At 45.6% G+C, this 23,644-nt stretch overlaps 1 protein-coding gene across 4 annotated transcripts in view; it reads left to right on the top strand.

Moving 5' to 3' along the window:
• Pbx1 (PBX homeobox 1) overlaps window positions 1–23,644 on the top strand; it is a 321,114-nt gene that overhangs the window by 205,496 nt on the left and 91,974 nt on the right. For all 4 annotated transcript variants that reach the window (XM_052200252.1, XM_052200253.1, XM_052200251.1 and 1 more), the window contains exon 3: window positions 21,341–21,585. In XM_052200252.1, the coding sequence (XP_052056212.1) occupies window positions 21,341–21,585 (245 nt within the window). The remainder of the gene's footprint in view (window positions 1–21,340; window positions 21,586–23,644) is intronic.

Raw genomic sequence — 23,644 nt, 5'->3', positions numbered from 1 at the left:
GCTTATTATCAAACTGAGAGGCAGAACTTGCTTGCGATGGAAGGAGAATTTGAGTCTTTCTGCACCGCTAGGCAGGTGTGTGTGTGTGTGTGTGTGTGTGTGTGTGTGTGTGTCTGTCTGTCTGTCTGTCTGTCTGTGTCTGTGTCTGTGTATGGTGTTGGGAGATTGTTCAGCCTCATATCTCTGAATCTGTTCCCTGGTAGCCAGGCCTGATGTTCTGAACACAGAAAGGAGGGCATCCTGCCCTGTTTGTAAATGACCTTTCTTCCATATCTGCCTCTCTCCTCAGGGCTCAAAGCTTCTCTTGGTGTCAGTCTGTCTGCTGTCTTGAACACAGAACTCCCTGCACTTGACATTCACTACAGTCTTTCTGGATTTTCTCTTAAAACAGCTTTTCTTAAAGCCCCCAGAGATCCTTTTTTTAAAAAAACTAAAGGAATGCAAATGGAAATGCTTTGGAAGCTGAAATGAGAGTCGTTGGGACTCTTGAGTTCCTGGCCACACTGGGACAAACTATTTTTTATTTTGGGTAATATTTCTTCTTTGGCATTTATTACACCTCTGTTAAACACAGCTCATGTGACACAGAGTTACTCACAGGCAATCAGAGGAAAAGCTGAAAGTCGAGCCATTAGTAGGGGCAGGGCAACTTATTGTTAATAGCAGCCATTAAAGCTGAAAGGAAAAATTACCCATCTGCCCCCGCCAGCCCTGTCTGCCGGAGATGGGGATTGGGCCTCCAGGCCGGAAGGGGGGCTGGGAGACCATGAGGGAAGAAGAATGGAATGCAGAAATCAGAGCTCTTGGTAAGAGAAGATAGAGCGGGATTCCTGTCTGGATCCTATCCCAAGAGTGGGGGGCGCAGGATCTCCTCACCAGAATTCAAAAGGCCATTTAATGCATTTCCAGGAAATCACCTGATCCCTCTCTTCTAAAAAAAAAAAAATCTGTGAAATCCACTTTATTATCCACAGGTAGGAAACTCAACAGCAGCATTCTTTCTCAGCAAGGCTCTCACCATAGTGAATAACTGAAACAGAATTTTCCCTGTCCAGTTCTTTGCCACGACACACACACACACACACACACACACACAAATAAATAAATAAATAGCACAGATACACATACACACATAGACACACACATACATAACACACACACACACACACACACACACACACACACACACACACACTGTTTAAAGCCCCTTAGACACCGTAAGTTCTAGTCAAAGAGCTGATGTCAGTTATCCACTTTAACTAGTCACTCTGTACCCTTGCTTGACGCAACCTCATAGGATGTCAGCTAGGAGGATACATTTCAGAGGACTTCTAGGGTGGTCCTCAACCTTTCCAAAGATGCAACCCTTTAATACTTCATGTGACCCCCAACCATAAAATTATTTTTGTTGCTACCTCATAACTGTAATTTTGCTACTATTCTGAATCATAGTGTAAATATCTATGGGTTGTTTTTTTTTGTTTTTGCTTTTTTTGATGTCTTAGGCAACCTCTATGAAAGGGTCATTTGATACCCCTAAGAGGTCTCGACTCATAGGTTGAGAACTGCTGTTCTGGAGCGTGGCTATAAAACTCACTAGATGCCTTGAAGACAAGGGCTATGGCCGATTTTACAAAGTCTACTTACTTCATTGCAGAGTGACCCCTGCTGCTGAGATTAGAGACCAATGTGCAAAAGTATGACTGGGGCTTGGACCACATGTCTGAAGCTTCAGAAGAGATGGCATGGTGGGGGAGTTTCGTAGCCTTGCCCAGATGCTTTTGTGTAGATATAATTGAGTAAAGCCGGAAACGCAAGGCTCTGTGACGTCTGCCATGACTGGTTGGTTGTCTGAGTGAGCACAGACAGACAGACAGACAGACACACACACACACACACACACACACATATACACAGCGTGCCAGGATGATGATAAGTGGTTAAGCCCATCAGGAGAAGGAGCTGCCTGCTGGCTCAGGACCAGGAAGTGTCTCCCAGGCAGGATCTGATTTCTCAGATGTGATCACATCTAGTTCTGAGCACCAGCCTTAACCCACTCTCCATACCAAAGCCATTGCATGGCCAGATAAGTTTAACTTATTATGAAGGCAGTTCTTAGTTGTTCTTGGCTCCTTTTCACATTCTGTGGCTTTTTAAGAGCTGTTGTACCCACTGAGCCTGCGCTGATGACATAATTTTGATGCTGGAGTTATTGAGTTACAGTTTAAAATGAGTTTGAGGTTCCTTCTGTACTATGATACTCCTGGAGTAAACTCTTCTTCTTGAATTGAGCATTCTGTGTCACATGCAGTCAACACTGTACAGCACTTTTTTGATATTATAATTGTGTATTTGTTTGTTTTCTACCCAGAGGTTGCACCCTGATGTGCTGAAAGGGGTCACCTGCTGTATTCAACTTCCTTCTCATGAATATAACAGACCCAGAATATATCTTCAACTGTGTCCTCAAGAAGACTACACTTTACTCAGTTGTTTAAAAATTTAGCTTCGTGTTCCTATCAATTGTTTGGATATGACAGCTTGAACTTCTCTCTTCCCATTAAAGGCCACAGAGTTAGCACTCACAGTGTGGTTGGGACTTCCATGCTGTCTAAGTGTGGAGAGTGGTTTGGGGGAGTTGGAGCTTTGGGGATGAGCTATTGAGAGGTGGCTTGTCACTGGCAGGGCAGGTGGCCATGACATATTGTCAGAAGGGAAGCCTTGGTGATCATGGCTATTTTCTTATCATGAACCTTCTCTAGTGGAGTGCTCCAAGGCCACTCCTGTCACTTGCTCTTCTAAGAGTATGCGTAGGACCTACCTGTTGGGGACTGGTCTGGAGCTCTTGGTAGAATACTTACCTAAGATGCATGCAGCTCTGAATTCTGTCCTTAGCACCACTAGGCTTAGTTAGGTAGAACTTACTTCTACCCCAGCATTCAAAGGGAAGCAGGCAGATCAGAACTTCCAGGTCATATTGGGCTGCAAAGAAAGTTCAAGGCTAGCGCGGTATATTGAAGAGACCCTGTCTGAAGAATAACTAAATGCCAGATGTTGGGAGGGTGTTAAAGAGCAGCTGTTGGGGAAAAAAGAAGTGGTTAAAGAAAGATTTGACTTAAGATGTGCATGCATGGTGGGGACCACATGGGAAAATGAGCACCAAGTTTGCACTCAAAGAGTCACACTTTTAGGGAATGCTTGGAAACCTACAGTGCCCCATCAGTTTCCTTGGGAGTATTCTGTAATCTTTAAAGAAATATATATAGGAGAACAGAATAGATGGCAAGAGAGATGTGGAGTGTCAGAAAGAGGAGACCAAGACAAGAGCCTCTTCACATTAGAGGATGGGCAGTCACCATGAAGGCAATGGCTTAAAATTTATAAGCAAATGACAGAGCTATGAAAACATTTCCCTTCTCAAGCATCCGGGAGGCCATTTAGAACCACTTCAGAAATTGTGGTGCCCTGGAATTTACCAAGTAAAGAAACATAGTATCATATCCCAGAATCTCAAGCAAGATGGGATGCTTTCATCCTGGAGGTAGAAAAGGCAAGCGCCATGTGCTTTGGTTTGTGGACTGGCATCTTCAAGGTGAAGATGGGATTTACAAATTTTATTTCCTTATCTCTGAACCCTGGTACCCATTCCTTGGTAGCTCCTGGTCAACTGGGCCACACCCGGTCAATCCTCATCATATGTAGACATCACCATGGTTAGAGGCTGCAGGTTCCATTCTATAGACCACACCAGAGATGTTTCCATGGTCAAGTGAGGGAGAGTATCTGTCTCCCCTTGCTATGGCTTAGGGGAGTATTCTGTTTGTAATGGGCAGGAAAAATCTGCTCAAACGCAGTAACTGCAAGACCTTCCAAAGTCTCCAAGGAGCCTAGGGAGTGGGCATCAGCTGCCACCTCGTTTTACTCCCATAACACTTGCTTTTCGACACTTCTCAATTGCTACCTCCCGGCATAATTACCATGGCAAGCATTTCCTGTTCGTCCCCTGTAGGTACACCATGTTGCGCCAACAACTCTCGGCCCAGCAGGAATATACAGTATCCTTTGCCAGTGTCGACCCAGGCTTGATTACACTTCACGGTTGTAATTCAAGCCCACTAATCCTCCTCTGTGGTAGGAAAAGAGGCCTGTTCTATTAGATAAGCTGATTACTGTCTGGTGTGTGCTTCATGCCTAGCAAGAGTTGTTTATATGTAGAATTATTGCTGGTTGGGGTCTGGGCCTCACCAGGCTGAGGAAGCTCACTTTGGGGTCAGGGTATGTGGCTTCAGCATGGCTTGGGATGGGTAAGGAATGGAGTGTGTGTGGCAGCCACTTTTTTTCTCAGTCTGTCTGCCAGAAGCTTAAATATTTACTTTCCTATGAATAGAAGGAGCCAGCTATTCAAAGGCTGAGACTTCTACCTCCAGGAGCCCTTTGCAAAAGACCACTGCCCCAGCCTTGGCAGCCCCTGATGAGGTTTGCAGTGCGCTTTGAGAGCCGAATTAGCTAGGACTATGGTGGGTCAAGTTGAGTGTGTGGTGAACTTGCCAGCCACAGACTCCAGCCAGCCCAACCACAGGGGGAAAAATGTCTGCCTAGACTGAGTGAATGTTTTCTCACTCTTCTGAGGCCTCAGAAGCTTGGAATCCACTTTGCCAGCCCACACTGGTTTGGTGGGTGGCTTGTGGCCTGTGTGTGACACTCTACAGCTTTTGCTTGTCCATCAAGGGGAAGTATGTTGGGGACACCTGTCCGAGAAGTTTGGTCTGTTTTCTATCTACTGTACCCAGGATGCTCATCTCTATGTGAGGTACCTCATCCCCAGATGGAGCCCCAAGATTCTGCTCATTTGTGGCTCTTGACTTTTGAGATGCTAGGTTGAGGCAGGATGAGTGGATGGCCAGTAGTTTCTGGGAATCGCCAGCAGTTGACCTCTGTCAAGTTCTGCATCATCATGCGCTGGGTTCTGTTGGCTTCTCTGGACGTGTGGCGGCCTGCTCTGGAGTATGGCATTGTGATGAATGGCACCTTTCTTAGCCATGAGACGATTAGATGAGGCAACTTCACCCACCACACTACATTCCATGACCAGCATTCTCACAATAATCCGATTGGTCTGCCTTTCCCCAGTCATCATTTGTCCCTCTCAAGAATGCCTTTCTTTTATTTAGTCATTGCGTTTGTGGCCCCTCAGTGTCTGTCTAGGATAAAGGATTCACTCGGGGAATGATTGTGTGCATGGGTAGCATGCGGAGGCCGAAGCACCATCTTGGATGTCACTCCTCAGGAACCAGCCCTCCCTCTACTGTCTTCTTCATCTTTGTTGATACTGTTGTTGTTGTTGTTGTTTTTAAGTCAGGGTCTATAACTGTCTGTTAGGCTAGGCTCTTCAGGCAGAAAACCTCTAGGGACTCATTTGTCTCTACCTACCTTTCCAGGGCTGAGATGACAAGTGTGTCACCATGCTTGACTCTCCCCTCCCCCTCCTAATGTGGATCCTTAAGGATTGAACTAGGGTCTTCATAGTGATAAGGCAAGCACTTTGCCAACTTAGCAACCAACCTACCCCCAAAAGTGATTTTTTTTTTAGTTTAATGGGTAAACAAATTAAGAATATTGCATAAAAGAAGTGGCCCGTGAGTGAGTTGCTATAAATTGCTAGGCATTGGGCACAGTTCACCTGGGCTGCGTTCCATCTCATCTTGCATTCCCAGATTCCTTTCTGGAGGGCAGAGAATGCTAGTCCCTAAGAACCTGGCTGTGGCTTGGGTGTAAAGGGCATGGTTACCACTGCAGAAGCAGGCGCTAAGCATGATGCAGAAGGGACATGGTGTGGCACTCTGTCCTCAATACTGGGACATGTGTCCCTGTCATGCTTCTTGATCCAGAAACATTCTGTGAATTATTTTATCTCCCTCCCCTAAGAAGCCTTTTTTTTTTCCTGAGTCCTCTTTACCTCTTTAAAACGCTTCCCTCTCTCTAACTTTGATCTTCGATTCCTAGGGAAATCAGTTTCTTCCAGATCAGCATATTCTTCAAATGGATGAATTCTAGCCACAGGGATTTCTTCTCCTTATAAACTTAAATTAATTTGTAGTTAGAAGAAAAACCTGAAGGGGAACCACAGTGAATTTTATGCACCAAAACAAAACCAAAATGGTGACTACAAAGTTTTAAACCCAGTTTGAGCACTGGGCAGTCTTTAACGTATAAGGATTAAGCTTCCCTTCTTTCATTGTGAAGAATTAATAAATCCATGAGCTCAGCTTGTCAGTCCTTATATATGTGAGCTGTAGTTTTGACATCAGGGCTATTGTTTAGGACTTGACTGGATGGCTGTGTTAGATCTGTGGTCTTACATTTGTGCGTCCTCTGAGTACACTGTGTAGATTCGAGGAGTGAAGGAAGGGAGGGATAGAAGGAGGGAGGGAAGGAGAGAGGAGAAGGAGGGCTTCCAACTTCAGAGAGTAGACATCTTTTATTCTCCACATTAATTGAGAAAATGCTTAGCAATCAGAAAAATAACTGGGGGGAAACTATTCCTTGACATTTGCTTTAGCATCTTTGGAACAGTCCCAGGAATCCCTGTAAAAGTCATGAGATGAACTGCAGGGCTGCATTTCCTGGAGCCAAACTGAGTAGTTAGTCACAGGACACCGACACCTACCTCAGGTTTCTGGAACCTAGAGGCCGGACAAACACAGGACCACAGAGGTGGCCTGCGGAGAGGAAAGAATTAAAGAAATGCCTGTTTCTTGTTTTCTGCGCGTCATTGTCTATCTCTGTTTTTTTTCTTGCATCCCTGCATCTTAACTCCTAGACAACTCTGCTCTGCCACATGTCATGGTGGTCCTAAGTTTAAAAACAAGAACTTACTATTCATTTGCCTAAAGTAGATGTCTCTAGGTCTGTCTCTAGATCTCTGTTTCTTGGGATTCTGGCTGGAACAGGAGGGAAAGTCATTTAACCCTGTGTGAATTCTTAACGAATCTCATGCTAGCTGGTTCATTTTCTCATGTTACCATGGCTCGGGTGCCTATTTAGAGGTCACTGTCAAAGATGAGGTGGTTCTTAACATTTTAACTTTTCTGTAGGGAGGATTTTTTTTTCCTACAAACACAATGGCTAGGCCTTTCTTTCCTTAGGGCCTTCAAGGTACCTTTCTCTATACTGTTTCTGAGGGCTCTTGGGTCTTCTTGTCAGAGAGGTGGTGACAAAGTTCTGGTTTGCAAAGTGGAAAGAGAGCCAGGAACTGGAAGATCGTCATGGTGGGTGACGCTGAACCAAATGGTCACCACCAATCTTTTTCAGGAAGAGAAGCATCCAGCTCTCTGTCTCCTGGTATTGAAAGCGAAGGAAAATTTACCTTTCAAAAGAACCGTTGGCCTCGCCATAGCTTTTGGGGGTGTGGTGTGCAAAGTATCTGTGAATTTCCAGCTCCTCTCAGGACAGAAAAGGGGCATTTTTGAAGCTGTGGAAATGTTAGCAGCTTTACTGGTATAGACTACTTTAGGAAGAACAGAAAAAGTTCCTATAAAAGGCAGCAATATTGACCTCTGCCCTGGGAAGCTGCAGGCTGTCACTTAATGTCTGATTGCCCACTCCACCTCCTGGCCACCACTGAAGGCAGTTGTGAGACCAGATGCGGGGAGAAGGAGCCCCAACTGAAGTAGATCCAGTTCTGTGTCATTACACCGTTCTGACTCCTGTGCCTTTCAGTTCCCATATCAGAACAACAGGGTTAGTCTCCCATACTGTCTACAGAGCATTCCAGTACCTGTGCTAAACTTTGACAAGTAGATATGAAAACAGTTTAATGCTCACACAAACGTCATCAGGGATGCTTCGGTTCTGTCACTGTCCACTCATCATCTATTCTATCAATTTTATGCTTCATGAAATTGCTCCTCCTCCCGAGATTCTTTATCTTCCGGTCTGTGCATCAGAGGCATGGGTCATGTGAGACCTGATCCTCGGTGAGCTGTCTGCTGGTGTGATCATCCAGATCTTCGGAGGAATAGCTCTGTTGGTGAGATTGTGCTGAGCATTTTGATTAAGCTGAGAAAATTCTGTCTTGAGGTGGCTATGGTGGTGTGCACCTATAATCCCAGCCCTTGCCAGATGGAAGATAGAGGAAGAATTAGGAGTTGACCATCTTCTTCTGCATAGTGAGTTTGATGCCTGCCTGCTTTATATCAGACCTTGCTCCAAAACAGAACTTTATTTTAGCTGATCTGGGAGGCTGATTCTAGACATATAAGGGGTATGGCTTATCTGTGGTCAAGCTCAGTGCTAGCTACATTGCCAAGCAACAGCGTAGAAAAGGAGAAGCGAATTTGTCTTCTGAAATAGCAGTCTGTGTTTTAAACCAGAATGATGTCTTCACCCAGTGCTCTAGGGGACTTCCTGCATAAGTGTGGGAACTTGAGTTCACATTCCCAGTGTCAACATGAAAACTCAGGCATGACCGCATATCCCTGTACCCACAAGGTTGTCTAGATGGCGTCAGGAGGACAGCTGTGCCTTGATGGCTGTCAGGCTGTTTCCAGGTTCTTAAATGAATAAGGCAGAGCGATAGAGCCATTCGTCTGCAATATCTTCATGCAGGTACACACATGCACATTCTCTACATATGCACAGTGAACACACACCCCCCCAAACATGCATACACCTACCAAAAAAGTGTGTGTGTGTGTGTGTGTGTGTGTGTGTGTGTGTGTGTGTGTGGACAGCCACTTGCTAGTGGTTGGCTCTCCTGAGTCCACACAGGCTCATAAGGTGTCATCCCTAAGCCAGGCTGGGGTGAGGTAGGGTCTGATGGAAAAGCTCTTGAACTTTTGAAGTCCCTATTAGATATTTGGGGAGATGTTGGCCCACTAGGCAAATGAGTAAACAAGACACTTCTTTGGGGAAAATATGGTAGGAACAGAAATAAGTAAGGCCCAGCATCAGCGAGGTGAATCTTTAAAGGAAAATAAAGCTAGTGCCTCGCCCATCTCTCTGCCAGCCATTGCTGTATTTTTAGCCAGAGCCTCATGATACAAGCACACTTTGACGATCATGATGCCCACTGTACCTCCCCTCGGGGTGGGTGCTTCCAGTGTGAGTGTGGAGGTAGGGAGCTGTATCTCAGAGGGAAGGCGTGGGTGCTCTCCCTGAGTTTCCCATGTCACATGTGTGCAGAAACAAGCAGAGGCAGCAACAACAGAAAACCCATCTGAAAATCTGAGCCCTAATCACGCCCATCTGCTCCGGCGCTGCTTCCCCTCGCTGCCTGGCAGGATGTCTGCTGCAGACGCTAAGTAGCACATTATTTTCGATAAGTTGCAATCATTTGCTTGAAATCTACTTCTCCTTTAAAATGTCCCCTGGAAACCAGAATCGGCGTTTTGAGAAGGCCTGCCTGTTCAGGATAGAACATAAATGCCTGCGCGCGCGTCTTCAGGATAAGTGCCACACACTTGGCCAGCAGGTGTCCTTGTGTTCATGATTCAGACACTTGGCTGTGTTGGGAGGAGAGGGAGAGGCACCATGGAGGAGAGCCCAGGAAGATGGTGCTACCCCAGTGGGCTGAGTCCCCAGGGAAAGAAAGGTACAGGTTCTGGACTGAGAAAGACAGCTGATGGATAACCTACTGGGACAGACTCGCCACTCTCTCCTGAAGGCAGTAAGCCAGCTTTCTTGGTCTCTGAGATGTTTGTCTCTTGTATGGAGAGACTGCACAAGGGAATGTGACAGGTGTGCTTTGAAACCTAGAGTTCCAGTTCCCTAATACCAGGCTCACATCTCACCCACCAACGCCACCAGGGTTCCTCAGCTTGCTCATGTGTGTGTGTGTGTGTGTGTGTGTGTCTGTCTGTCTGTCTGTCTGTCTGTGTGTCTGCGTGTGTCTGTGTGTCTATGATGAGACTCCAGACAGTCAGCTTTCAGTGCTCCTAGCTGATCTTTGATCGTCAGTGATTAGAGGCTTCTGAAGAACGCCGGGAAGTTCTGAGAAGCAGAAAAAGCCTCCTGTTTGTCTCTGTGCTGCTGTGTTCTGTCTCCCTTGTATGGAGGATAGCATAGCATGGTGACTTGTTAGCAGTGAAGGTTGGGGAGAGGGTGGATTTTGAGATGTGTTAAGGACTTTCTTTACCCACAGTCTCCTTGAGATGACTGTCTTGTCATGACAGGTGTATGCTGCTTTAGAAAACAGAAAGTTAATGTATATGTGTACAAACCCAGTGTGCTTAGCAGGGGCGATGTGTGGATGGCATAAAGAATGGTAGCTCCTCCTTCTGTAAGTGGAGCAGCCTGGGACCTCCTCCCTCCCAGCCCCGTGCACCTGCCCCGTTCTGCTGGCAGTTTTGGCTCAAACCCCTGTTTGACTGCCTTGTTGGGAGGCGTCAGCTGTATATGTGTAAGTAGGTTTCCAGCTCTTGGACCAAAATAATGTTAGAGCTTCCCCTCCCATTGCTACACCTCTGTTTGCCTCCAGCTTTACCATCAGTTGAGTTCAACTTTCCATTGAGCATGGCACGATCAAGCCTTCATCTTGGAGGGAGCAAGGTACTCTTAGCAGGTTTATGTGCATAGCTTCCTGTCTCGGCCCCTGCATCCCCGGTCAGGGCCGATGACTCTTTTGGATCATTTAGTACCCTAGCCAGGTAACATCTGTTTCCCAGGTCCACTCGCCAAGATGTCCTCGCTTTTCCAACCTCTGCTCATGGCTCTGGGGGAATCCAGGAGAGGCCCCCTAGTGGCCCAGCCCCTTTCTGTCTGTTTAGGAGAAGCTCTCCCATCACCGCTTAGCTTTTGCGTGAGCTGCCCCTAAATCTGCCTCTTTCTAATTTCCTGTAACTCTTTAACCAACGTGAAATCGCTCTGCTTTTCTAGATTCCTATCCTCTTAACAGTTTGTATCAGCTTGAATTAATTAGGCTGACAAAAGTAAACAAAGCTCTGGAAAATTCCAAAATACAGCTTGAACAAAACAGAACTTTATTATTTTCTTATTCTCCAGAGGCGAGAGTGATCGCCAAGAGGCCAGAGCTCATCTCCAGAGGTGAGAGCTGATCCCCAAGTCCACACATGTCTATGTCTCTTCTGTGTAGCCCCTGGGTGTGACTTCCAGTGTCCGGCACATGTCATTGTGTAAGGAGACTGCTAGTGTACCATCACCAGAAGAAAAGAAGAAAGCCACTTAACAAGTTCCCAAAGAGTCCCACCCCGTACTTCCTTTTACCTCTCATTGGTTGGAGCTCTCACATGGTGTATGAGCTGGGCGGAAAGCTACAAAGTTGCCTTCTTCCAGGTAGCTGTGTACACTGGGGATAAACCAAATTGTCAAAATTGAAACGTGTAGAGCAGGCCCTACCCTCATCACTGTGCCAGGCAGATCTTCCTCTCAACTCTGTGGCAGCCTTCCGTCTGGTCCATTTCAAGATGGTCTCTTGCTCTGGTCCTATCCTAACAGTCACGCATGCGCATGCATATTAATGTGGTTGACTTGCACGTTTACAAAGGATGCTCTGTTGCCCTCGGTGGGGGTTGAAGTGATAATGATTGTCATAGGCCCTAAGAAGTTCTTTCTTTTGCTTTCTACAAGCAGAATGTGCTCTTCGTTTCTCTCCTGCCCTTTGGCTTTAGCCCTCTTATTCAGTGAGGTCACAGGTCTGATGGACAGGGAGAGACAGGTGGAAGTATACAGGCCAAGGGCAGAAGGGATGGAGACAGCTAGAGCACAGCCCCTGTTTCCAGATCCTTCCAGACATCAAGCCCTTGTCTGTCTGTCCTTGCTCTTCCCATCTCCTCATGGCTGTTACCTGCAGAGGTTGGCATTTCCATCTTGCTGTGAGAGGAGGGGGAGGAGCTCCACCAGCAAGCAAAGAAGTACCACAGCATGTGTGTTGTCTTCTACAACGTAGGCAATTGATACACAGATTGTATATTAGGAGTATGTTGTCAAAGAAGTTGGCAAATGCTCCATCAGGGTCAGTGAACCTCTCCAGGTCACCCACTCCATTGTAAAAGAGACTGGCTCCAGGTTATTCAATGGGAAAAAAAAATAACTTGGAAAGATTTATTTGAGAACATGATGACTTTTGTTTTAAACTTACTTCTGAGCTGGGTTTTAGTTAACTTGTAGAGTCCTTGCTTAGCCTGCAGGAGGCTCCTAGGTACAACCCCTAGTCCCACAAAACAAGCAAGTAATCAACTTAGTGCTGATGACACCTTTAAGAAAGTTAGAGAGAAAAATATCCCTGCTACTATTTAGTTTGTGACTAGGAGCAGGAAAGTTTCATTGGCTCTAGGCAGATATTTGTTATTCTAAGCTTTGACATCCATAAGGTGAGACCGTGCATGCCACATGCCCAGCAATATCAGCTGGTTTTGATGTTTTAAATATGGGGTTTCTCCATGCCCTAGCAGAGGAAGGTGGCTCTGAGCGCTGAATCCTACCCAAATTTCAAACTGAAGCCTGCTTTCCTAAACCTCGGGATATGAATAGAGTCTTTGCTCTCTTCTAACTAGAATTTATGTATTTTTAATGGAACTTTGAAAGCAACCACTAAAGGAGAGGCTTCCAGGCTAGCTTGTCTGACATAAGGTGAGGTTACTTCCGTGTTGAATGGTTCCCGAGGGTCTCTCAGCCTTTCAGAGTGGCAGAGGCACCTAGCGTGAGCCCTGGCAGGCTGGGAGGACACATGCTTCCTGGCCCCGGGACAGTACAGTCTGGAGAGTTTATGTAAAAAGCAGACACGAAACCTCTGTTTTGTGGAGGAGGCGAGAGGAGGATAGATACCTGTGGCATCTCCTGCACTCAGTGTAGACCAATCAGCAAGTCTGAAGGCAACAGAAAAACTGGTGGATGTTACCCAAGGGACAATTCCAAGGTTGTCCTCTCCTCTTCCTCCTCCTCAAATAAACAAAACACAGGATTTTTAAAGCCATGACGTTACGTGCTTAGGAGAATGGTAACACAGGAGCTTAAGCAACAAGGAAGGGGGAGAAAAGCAGATGCTACATTGGAATATATTTCACGCACTGAAGAATGATTGGTTTGTGGGTCATGATGTCATCATGGACCGGGTCTTGTTCAGAAGCACATGCGTCATATGGGTATGGATTTGCCGGTGCTCATGTATGTGGGAGTGCTCACTGGGGTATGCTGGTTCTTTGTTACAGATTTATAGCATACAGGAACCAGACACCAGGCTCTAAGTCTATCATTTCTGCTTCTTTACCAGAACACCAGCCCCCCTGAAGGCTGTGTCTCAGGCAGTGCAAGGGAGCCTTCTTGCTTTGTAGCTGAGGGTGATATTGAACTTCTGATCTCCAAGCCTTCACCTCGGGAGTGATGTAATAACAGGTCTGAGCCTCAGAGGAACCCTCCTTGTACCAAACAGTGGATTATGCTTGAGTAACTAATAATCATGTGTTGGGCGAGGTGATAATATGTCTTTAATCCCAGCACTTGGGAGGCAGAGGTGAAATCAGGGTCCTCCTGGTCTAGATAGTGAGTTCCAGGACAGCCAGGGCTAGGTAGAGGAACTCTGTCTCAAAAAAAAAAAATCATCATCATAAATAACAATAATAACCTTATTTTATTTGTAATCAGAACGGTGGCAAATTAATATATCACTACTTATCTGTTGTGAGGAAACTGAAACTAAGAAGCAAAGTCACACAGTAAGAGTCTGGAATGTGGGTTAGCATAGAGATAGCCCCCTTCTATCTCAGTGTGCTTCCCTCATGGATCCTTATGTCATGTTATAGAGCCAAGCGAAGAAAGCCTGATTGTACACTTACATTTTCTTCACTATTAGAACTTGGTAGTGGGGTTGGGGAATGTATCATGCCCTAGCAAGAACAAGGCAATGTTCTGGCCACCTTACGAAGGCTTTAATCGTTAAACCGTTTTCAGCTTAAGGCAAGAAAGCATTAAGAAGCGCTTTCTGCTTTCAGCAGTGACTTGGTATAGGAGATGCTGTTGTAGGAAGAATTCTTCCTCTCTGTGGAGTGCACAGTATCCTCCAGCCACTGGCTCCACGGTTCTCTTGCTTCTTATGTATAACTGAGTAGGAAATGGTTTCCCGCATCATGAGTTCCCATGTGCAGGCCAGGCCTTACACCCCATACCCAGGCCCTCTCCCGTGCCTCATTCCCTTTCTTCAGATGTCTTCAGTACATGGATCTGAGGGCAGAGGCAGTATGAAGTCATGCCCCAACCCCCAACTTCTGTAGCTTTCCTTGGGACAAAGGGGTTTTCCTGAGCCACAATATAAGCTTTAGCTGTTAAGATCTGTAAGTCCGTCACTCAGGCAGCCGGCACCCATCCAGAAATGCAGGCGCCTGTTGCCCAGTGCATCAGCTTAGTCCCTGCCAGCTGGCCCGGGGAGACTCCGTGTGCCAAGCAGGGAACGTGTGAATGGGACCCGTGCCCGTCTATCCCCTGAGAAGTACAAGTCCTGTGACCAGGAGGGCAGAAAGCTAGCCCAGAGAAAAGACGAGAAAAACTTTGGTATGTCTCTAGAGAAAACCCTTAAACATAAACACTCAAAATAGTAAAGCCATCCCAAGAGCACCCGCTATTTTTGTTTTCATCTCCTGCCTTAGAATTTCACCCCACAGCTCCACAGGCTGAGGCTCTGAGCCAAGTGGGAAGAAATGAGTGTGTTTCCCAGTTCCCGGCTAGAGCGCCCTTTGAAAATCAGCACAGCCATGATACCCTAAGAAACACTCTGTAAATATGCCTGCACTGAAACACTTGAAGATCTTACTATCTCATTGCTGGACTTTTACAAGTCCTTTACCGAGATCATATGCTGTTTATGTATACCTGCTTATTAATAAGACAAGAAAATATAGCAAGGATTGAAAGATATCTTATCTTGTCTTCACACCAAATGGTGACACTTTAGGAGACTTTTGACCCGAGCAAAGTCCTGTGTGATTCTAAGGGGACGATACTGAGTATCAGAGTGATTCCCAGATTTGTAGATTCTGTGCACTGGAACCCTCTGTAGAAGCCTTTCTAGGCCAGCAGGCAGGAAGATTCCCGCTTGGTCCTCCAAGGTCTGAGTTCCCTCAGTACTGGGCTCTCTGGAGCCTATCCATCAACCATTGTCTGGCAGCTGCCTGTAATGCTGCATTGGGAAACGGGAGGGGGGAGGGGGGAATCAAATGGTTAATCATTTCCATTTACTTGATAGACGACTCTTTAAAATAACTTACCAAGACAGCTTTTCCATCAACAATGGAAGAGCCCTGAGAATTGGGAGGCAAGAGCTTCCATAAGTACCTGAACCCCAAGCTTCAGGCTACTAAGGAATGGAAGATGTTCCTTACATGGTTTTTTTAACACGTTTTTTTAAACGTGATTTTAACATGGTTTAAAAGAATCAGTTCATAGCGTAGTCAACTTCCAGCTGGAGAAGTGTCCGGCAGTTTGCAGATGATTGTGCCCTGTAGGAAGTGACACAACCTGAAAGGTCGGGGTGGTAGAGTAGGGTGTTGGTCTCGTGTGTGTGTGTGTGTGTGTGTGTGTGTGTGTATGTCTACAAGTCTAAAAGCAGTTGGTGTACTCTCAGACCTCCGAGGAACCCTTCACAGATCCTGGTGCTGTCCTTGGTTGGCTCTCCCTCACATTGCCTTAATGTCGGCATAGTATTACTGCTTGTTCAGAGTGGTCACATTTGAAAGGAAGATCTGAGTGTTTGGAATAAGTATGGAAAAGATGGGCAAGAAAACGCATCCTCTCTGTACAGTTTAGAACGGGGTAGGGTGGGGTGGGGTGGGACACATGCTAGGAACTAGCTGCCTGGCCTAGAAGGGTGGCGGGGCCCAGATGCCTAAGATGACATCCTACTTGGCTGCTGTGCACAGGAGCTCTGAAAAGACCTGACTAGATGTCTGCCTACACAGCGCCTGATCTGTGAGACCAGGCGAGCTCACTATATTATCCCTGGCTTCCAGAAGCTCACCGTCTTGGTGGCAGGAGCCTGCCTTGTTTTAGCAAAGTTACTTTACCTTTATAATCTGTAAGTGTGCTAGCAGAGCTCGTGTTTTCTATTATCAGGTGATGCAATTCAGTGTGCACAGAGGTTCCCAGGGGATGAACATTTTCAGTTTCTAGACATACAAGGGCAGATCACTCCCTTTCTCCACTGGCTTCAGAGTCCTATCTGGCTTAGGGTTGGCAGCTTGTCTTGGAAAGACAGAACTACAGTCCCGGAGGCTATAAAATTCAGCTTCTGCCTTGGTGCCTTGAAACCATGAAGAGGCTTCCTCAAGCCTTCCCTAAGCCTTGTGTCTGGCCAAAGATCATCTTCTCCAACTGTCTCTTTATCCTGCTCAGCCGAGCGAGCTTCAAGTTTTACTCCATAGCCTAAAACAATACCCTCTGCTAATATGCCCTCCTCCCTGTCTGCCCACGTTTGGTAGCTCAAATCCAAGCAGATCCCAATTCCCCAGCTCCACGAAGATGTTGGTGGCTGTGGGGCCCCAGCTTTAAACAAGTCCTCGGTGGGGAGAGAGTGCCCTCTAGTGGGCAGCAGTCGGGAGCGGCCCTGGAGCCGTGTTGCTCAGCCAAGGACAAAACAATCCTTTGCACAGCCCTCCCACTGGCTCTCTTGAATGTGCCTTTGGGTTTGGTTTGTTTTTCTCCTTGTTGGAAGAAAATAAATAAAGATTGAACAGCAGGAGGCCAGTTGTGAGGGCTGCTCCAACCAGGCTGTGACAGTCTCCTTATCTCTGGAGTTTTAGCACAGAATTAACCTTAGGGCAAGTGATAGCAGCAATGTGACTTCAGGTGTTTTCTAAAGGCTGTGACAACCTCTGTATAAATCACTTACCTGTCGAGACTGGTCTCTGTCTTGATTGGAATGGGAGGGGGTGATTTGTGGGTAGGAAACTTCTTCTTTAAGAATTATTACCTAACGGATAAATATCTTGGCGTTATCTACAGCCAGTGGAGCTGTTAGGACCCTGTATTCCCAGCATGCACAGGCATGGGGACCCTTTAAAGCCCAGTTTCAGGGAAAGCTGTTGGGAAGGAGAGGGAAAGGAAGGGAGGGAGGGGGTGCCGGGCGCCCATCAGGGAGGAGGGAACCTGATCATATGTGATGGCTGCTGGATTGGGTAACAGCTCGGCTGGTTGAAATTGGATCTTGGAGGACGAGTGTTAACATCTCTGGTGTCCCAGTGAAAGGTTCATTTGAGTCTTGCATGGTGCTGGAGAGATAAAAAGGAGCTTTTAAATACGCATTTTGTCTCCAACTCACCAGAGTACTGACTTTAAGACATAAATAGGAAGCGTCACTTTTGTTAGCAGTATCTCTTATTTTTTTAGAGCTGGTGGAATTTTCTTTTTTTTAACTGACTATCCGAACAGTTTCTAGGTCAGTGAATCCAAATACCTGGGATTGTTTGTTTGTTCTGTTGTTGTTGTCGGTTTTTTACTAGTACCTTGAAATCTTGTCCTAGGAAGAAATGCAGACCTGCAAGATTCCCTGCCTTCTCCAAACACACATGCACCCCAAGACCATCACAACAGTCACCTCCTGTGTACTATAGCACAGCAAAGTTTCCCCTATTAGCATCTGGTTTTTGCACATTTTCTAGTGTAGTTTATTTTCACAAGTAAAGTGTAATTGAAATGGTGCAGTGTGGGGAGGGAAGGGGGAGTCCTTCTGGGTTTCTTCTTCTTTTTTGCATCTTTTCATTCTCTTATTTTCAAATGTCTGGTAGAACCTTTCTTTACATTTCTATAAAACAATCGTAGTAAGTCTTGGCAAACCCAATTTCCTTTTCATTTTAGGTATTCATTTTAAAGCATTTACCATGTAAAAACTAAGCACCTTCATTGATGCCTGCCCAACTCCTACCTAGATAAATCTTTCCCCACCCAGGAATCAATGCATCCCAATGCACTGTCCGTGGAAACTTGCAGTCTGGGTAGGCAAGGCTGAGTATACAACAGGCCACTATTGTCCTCTGCATTCCCCCTGTAGCACCCTGAGGGAGTTCCCTGCCTTATTGAAAACAGCAAAACTATCAAGGACAAGCAAGATCTTCATTAGGTTGAGGAGAGTTTATAAGGAGGAACTTGGTTGTTTAAAAGCACTGAGGCACAGACATGACTGAAACCCAGAGGGCTAGGAAGACAGAATATTCTCAGGGAATATCAGGCACTTGGGAACCAACAGTATGATCAGGCCACTTGCCTGATACATGCTCTCTGAGGACCAGTTGGTCTACCTTTCTCCTTCCTCGCAATTGCTTTTGCTAGAGCTGGGAGATTAGGAGGCCATCTTTGCCACCTGCTCTATTGGAGGAGAGGAGTCCCTAACATTGCTTTGGGGAGGCAGAGCCTGGGAGGGCAGGCGCCGAATGATGGGTAACTTGTTCTCTTTGACTGTGCTGCTATGGATGAGAAAGGATGATGGGTGTCTATCATCATGCCTTAGTGGTGGGCCACGTGTAAGGGCCGTAGGCTACAGAGTCACCAGGTGACAACTTTGGATGTATTACTGTCTTATTTAGCATCATGGGAAATTTTTTAATCCCAGGGAGTTTGATTTGGTTTCTTCTGAAGAAAGTATATTGGATCTGTGAGTAAGAAAACTGGATTTAGAGGTTGGTACAGTGGGTCATATTTGTAATCCTAGCATACAGTAGAGGCTAAGCAGGGGCCTTATGAGCTTGAGGCCAGCATGGATATATATAGTAAGACTTTGTTGAATGAATGAATGAATGAGGATTCAAATATTGTCTCAGAACAGTATTAGATTATCTTAAGTAATCAATCTGAAACAATGTATTCATTTTTAATAGCTCAAAGGTAATTTCATTTTTTTAAATTTGTGAAGGGCTCATAAATATCTTTTTTAATCAAGTGATTAAAATTTGCCAAGCAAAGAGACACACCTGTAAACCCTACAGGTTTACATCCCTACCTACCTTGGATGTGGTGACAGCTGGACTTGGAGGCCCAACAGGTGGAAGGTTATATGCTCAGTGTCTTCAGAGCCTGGCATGCAGGGCATTCAGGAAGTAGTGTTCCCATCTAGTCCTATCCTAAGGAGCCTTTGTTGGTGTTGAGTCTGTCAGAGGATTTTGTAGATTTGAGTAAATTGTTCAACACACAGAAAACCAAAGCTCTGTTGTCCATAGTCACTCAAAGGGCTGTTTCTATAGAAAGTTTTGAGTCTATCAGAATAAGATTTCATTGAAGGGGACCATCCAAGCATAACAGTACAATCATTTCACCTTACAGTTATCCCCACTGTATCATCTTGTATTGTACATGGAAGAGAAATCCAGTGAATACCCAGGTGTTATGATGTGCGTGTAGATAGCTTTCTTTTCTCATCCACACCTCCCCTTTATTCCTTCTTTTCTTTCTGTCTTCCTCAAGCAGTTTGATAACCTTTACTACCAAATTTTGACATTCCTCCTGTGTTGGAAGAAAGCCACACTGTAGTTTTTCTTCCGGACCAGGAACTCAAAATTTCTTCAAAATGAAGTAACAAGGATGCTATCTGTTGGGAGCCAGGAGCATGTGGGCACCACCAGCAGTGATACTGGCATTAACTGAGAGGGTTTGGCCTCAACTCCTCATCCTCTTATGTTGGGCTCCCCTCATCCTCTTATGTTATGTTCCCCACCACAGCCCCTGGAGTAGGGAGGGCTGCTTAGGAGACAGCTAGCTCTGGTCTGTTCTCTGGTACCCTAAACAGGTCTTGACTCTCAAAGTTTTTGTCCATCCACTAGGATCTAGATCTCATCGCTTCCATCCTTGTTCTTCCTTCCTCTTCTGTTCTCAGAATTCTCTCCTTTTGTTGTTGTTTGTTTGTTTATTTTTCCTAATATTGAAAATGTTCGGGCTGGAGAGATGGCTCAGAGTTAAGAGCACTGACTGCGCTTCCAAAGGTCCTGAGTTCAAATCCCAGCAACCACCTGGTGGCCCACAACCATCCGTAATGAGATCTGATGCCCTTTTCTGGTGTGTCTGAAGACAGCTACAGTGTATTTAGATATAATAATAAATAGATCTTTTAAAAAAAGATAAAAAATAAAGAAAATGTTCTTGTTCTATTTCAACAAAGACTTGGCGGCTGATGACACAATTGGATTTAGTTGAGTGGTTTGTTTATCATAAGGCAGGCTATGTGCAAGAGGTACAGAAGCATCTCTCTTCTAAGCTGCGTTGCATAATCACTTCGTCCCTTTCAGTTCAAGTCACCCCCACCCACAAAGTTGTAGTGCTTCCCTAAAAAGTAGCTCGGTTTTGTTCCGAAACTTAGTTCTACCAGAACCCAGGATTTGGTGGATCTAGGAAAACATCTTCTTACAAAGACCATACCCTTGCTTTGCACAGAACAGAGAGCTTAGCTCCCACCATAGGCGGAGCTCGGTTTAAAAAACAGCATCCATCCCTATTCTGGGGTCGATTTGTCTTTGTATTTTTCTAGACTACTCTCTCTTCTTTCAGCTAGTTCAGGGAAAAGCTCACAAGATTTAATTCCACGGACTGGATTTACCTTGCTGAAGTTATTTTGGAAATGACAATACAGGTTAATTCAATATTACAAAGAAAGTTAACAGAGTAAAAGCCACCAACAGAATTCTAAAGTAAGAAATGAGGAAATGCCTAAAGAAATGCCTTTTTTTTGTGGGAAACCTGCATGGCAATTTGAAGAATAAAGTTAAAAAAAAAATCACATTCTGTTATAATTAATGTTTGTAGTCTAGCATTGATTGTCATAAAACACATATAATGAGAATTGTGTTGATTTTGCAGTGTGCGGGTTAGTGGCATTAACTAAATTTCCATGGTTGTGTAACCATCACCATCATCTATCTCTGTAGGAGGTAGGTAGAGACAAGGCCTCAGATGGCCCAGGCAGGCGTATAACACACATGCTCATGGGAACATACACACACTCACACACATGCACCAACACATGGCCACTGTGATGACCTTGAACTACTGACCTTTCTAGATTCACTGAGTCCTGAGATTATAGGGTGACCCACACCTTACATTTTCCCCAAGAAAAATCCCACACAGGACACAATTCCCCATGCCCCTTGTCCTGGTTCCAACCTCACTGTCCTCCTATTCTGAGTACCTCATATAAGTAGTTTCTTTGCAGTAAAGCAGGCGTCTCCTTTTACACTCCCATCCTCTCAGTTGGTGGCCTGCCTGTCCTCTGTTCTCCACATGCCATGTGACACTTTATCTGGAAGCTGGCTTGACTGAGGGACACAGCTGAGTTCTTGTATTTTGTGTTTGGTAAATGATTCTCCTGAGTTGCTGCTGTTAACTCTTTTGCCCCTGTTTTCTTTCTCTATAGTTTTGAGTATTCGGGGAGCCCAAGAAGAGGAGCCCACAGACCCCCAGCTCATGCGACTGGACAACATGCTGCTAGCAGAAGGGGTGGCGGGGCCCGAGAAGGGCGGAGGCTCGGCGGCAGCAGCGGCGGCGGCGGCAGCTTCTGGGGGTGCAGGTTCAGACAACTCAGTGGAGCATTCCGATTACAGAGCCAAACTCTCACAGATCAGACAAATCTACCACACAGAGCTGGAGAAGTATGAACAGGTAACCATGCCCCTATAGACTGGATGTTATTGTAGTCATTGGCCAAGGAAGGGCAGAACAGACCACAGCCTCACAGCCTCGAATGTGTCTTGGTCGGACTTCTCCCATGGCCAGGGCTTATCAGCTTAGAGTCTTGAGTCCCTTTGAGACCCTGGTCTCAACTATTAAAAGGCTAGGCCTTTTGAGGCAAGATACCAAATAACATTGTAAATGATGACTGTAAGAATATGAATGGTCAGTATAAGGACTATCGTGTGCTGAGAGCTCTAGAAACTTTGTAGAATGTAGAATGCATCTGGGCTCTCCCTAGAGCACAGGGACCGTTGTCAGAGTTGCAGCCTGATTACTGGGATTGCTAGCTTTCTTCAGTGGCTGCTTGCTGTTTAGTTAAAGGGCATTACTCCTCTGAATGCTCAGAGAATTCCATGGGAAGGGATGCTTGAACCTGACCTTCCCAGGCTGGGAAAGCAGGTGTGATGTGTGGTATCTTTTTATGTGTGGTATATGGTATGATGTACAGATCTCCCCAGAGACAGTAGGCCCTCTCAGGAGGTATTCTAGGGCCACACCTTCCTCAAGTCCAGTCCTAGAATTCTTTTGACAATGTCATGAACCTGCTTGCTATACCCAAAAGGAGCAGGAATTTGATAGAAAACTATAGATTCATGAAGGGTCATAGAAGTCCTTTGGAAAGAATAGGATTGCTTTAAGACACAAAGCAGCGTAAAGAAATGAGGTGACAGAGCTACCCGTTAGGGAAAACCCTAGCTGTCCCACACACTCAGACTTCTATAGTAGTGCCATTTCTCCTGCCATCGTGATCAGCAGTGCTCTATCAGGAGTCCTTTAACACCCAGCTGTCCTCCATTTATTTAACCGAGAAATATATTCATTGTCACCGTTGGATTCCATGTTGAACTCAGGTTCTATATGAATGTCTTTTCCTTGAATTAGATTTTCTTTTACTATTTTTTTTTTTTGTGGGCCAGAAAAGAAAAGGGAGAGAAAAAAAAAAAAGCAGTCTACTTATGACGGCCTAGGTAGCCGGCAAATGTGAATATAATAGAAAATTTAAATTTTAAAATAGAAATGGGCATTTTAAAATTTAAAGTGGAGAAAGTTTCGTGATTGTACTGCTGTCCACCTTCGGAATGGATACCCACAGAATCCACTCTCCTATGCAGGGGGAAATGCTGTGCCTCCTCAAGTTCGGCACAGTGAAATTCAACCATCAGACAAGGTGTAGTGTAAGCTGAAGGAAGGAAAAAAGACAGTCAGCATGTTAAAAACTATGAGAACACTACCCTGCATGCTCTTGGAAAAGAACACGTGTTCTTGACACACTCTTGGCTTCTGGAGACTTGTCTCAGGTCCCAGAGGAGTCTGGGATAGGTTGGCCTGCTTACTAATGGTGCTTTTCCCCATCCGGATAATCCAAACCCAGTCTCAGCTCTAACTCAGTGAGGTGACTTTAGAAGATGCACGTGCAGACTTTTCTTATATAGATCTCTGGATGGCCTCTTGGTTCATCCCCTCTGCACTACTCTTACTTCACCTTCTCCAGGGAGCATGGCTTCTTCCAAGCAACCCGCCCAGACCTGACATCTCAGGTAACTCATGCCCGTTGAAGCAAAACATGAGAGAACCTTAGAATAAATGCCGCTCCCTCCAGTCATGCAGCTGCAATGTTGGTTAGGCTTGGAGGTGTTGAGAGATGGCTTCATTGTTAGCTTGGGATGTAGATAGCACAGAACTGATTTCTCCATGGAAACTCCCTACTTCCTCTCCTTCTACCATCTCCATGGAAAACTCAACCACTCTGGCAGTGGTAGCCCATTTCAATAACATACTCACTGTTGCCAAACACCTGGTCCAGTGCAATTGCTCTTGATCTTCAAGCCATTTTGATGTTGGATACCTAGGACTGTTTAACGCAGATGAGGAAGGTGAGGTGAAAGATGGTAAACATGAGGCTGAGGTCGCACATCCAGTAAGGAATAAAGGTTGACATAGACTCCTGTTGTGACCCTTAGGCCAAGCGTTCTTGCTAAAACAAAGC

This window comes from Apodemus sylvaticus, chromosome 12 (genome assembly GCF_947179515.1).
Source record: "Apodemus sylvaticus chromosome 12, mApoSyl1.1, whole genome shotgun sequence".
NCBI classification, from domain to species: domain Eukaryota; kingdom Metazoa; phylum Chordata; class Mammalia; order Rodentia; family Muridae; genus Apodemus; species Apodemus sylvaticus.
Note: the sequence above shows the minus strand (reverse complement) of the source record. Positions and strands in the feature narration are given on the sequence as shown.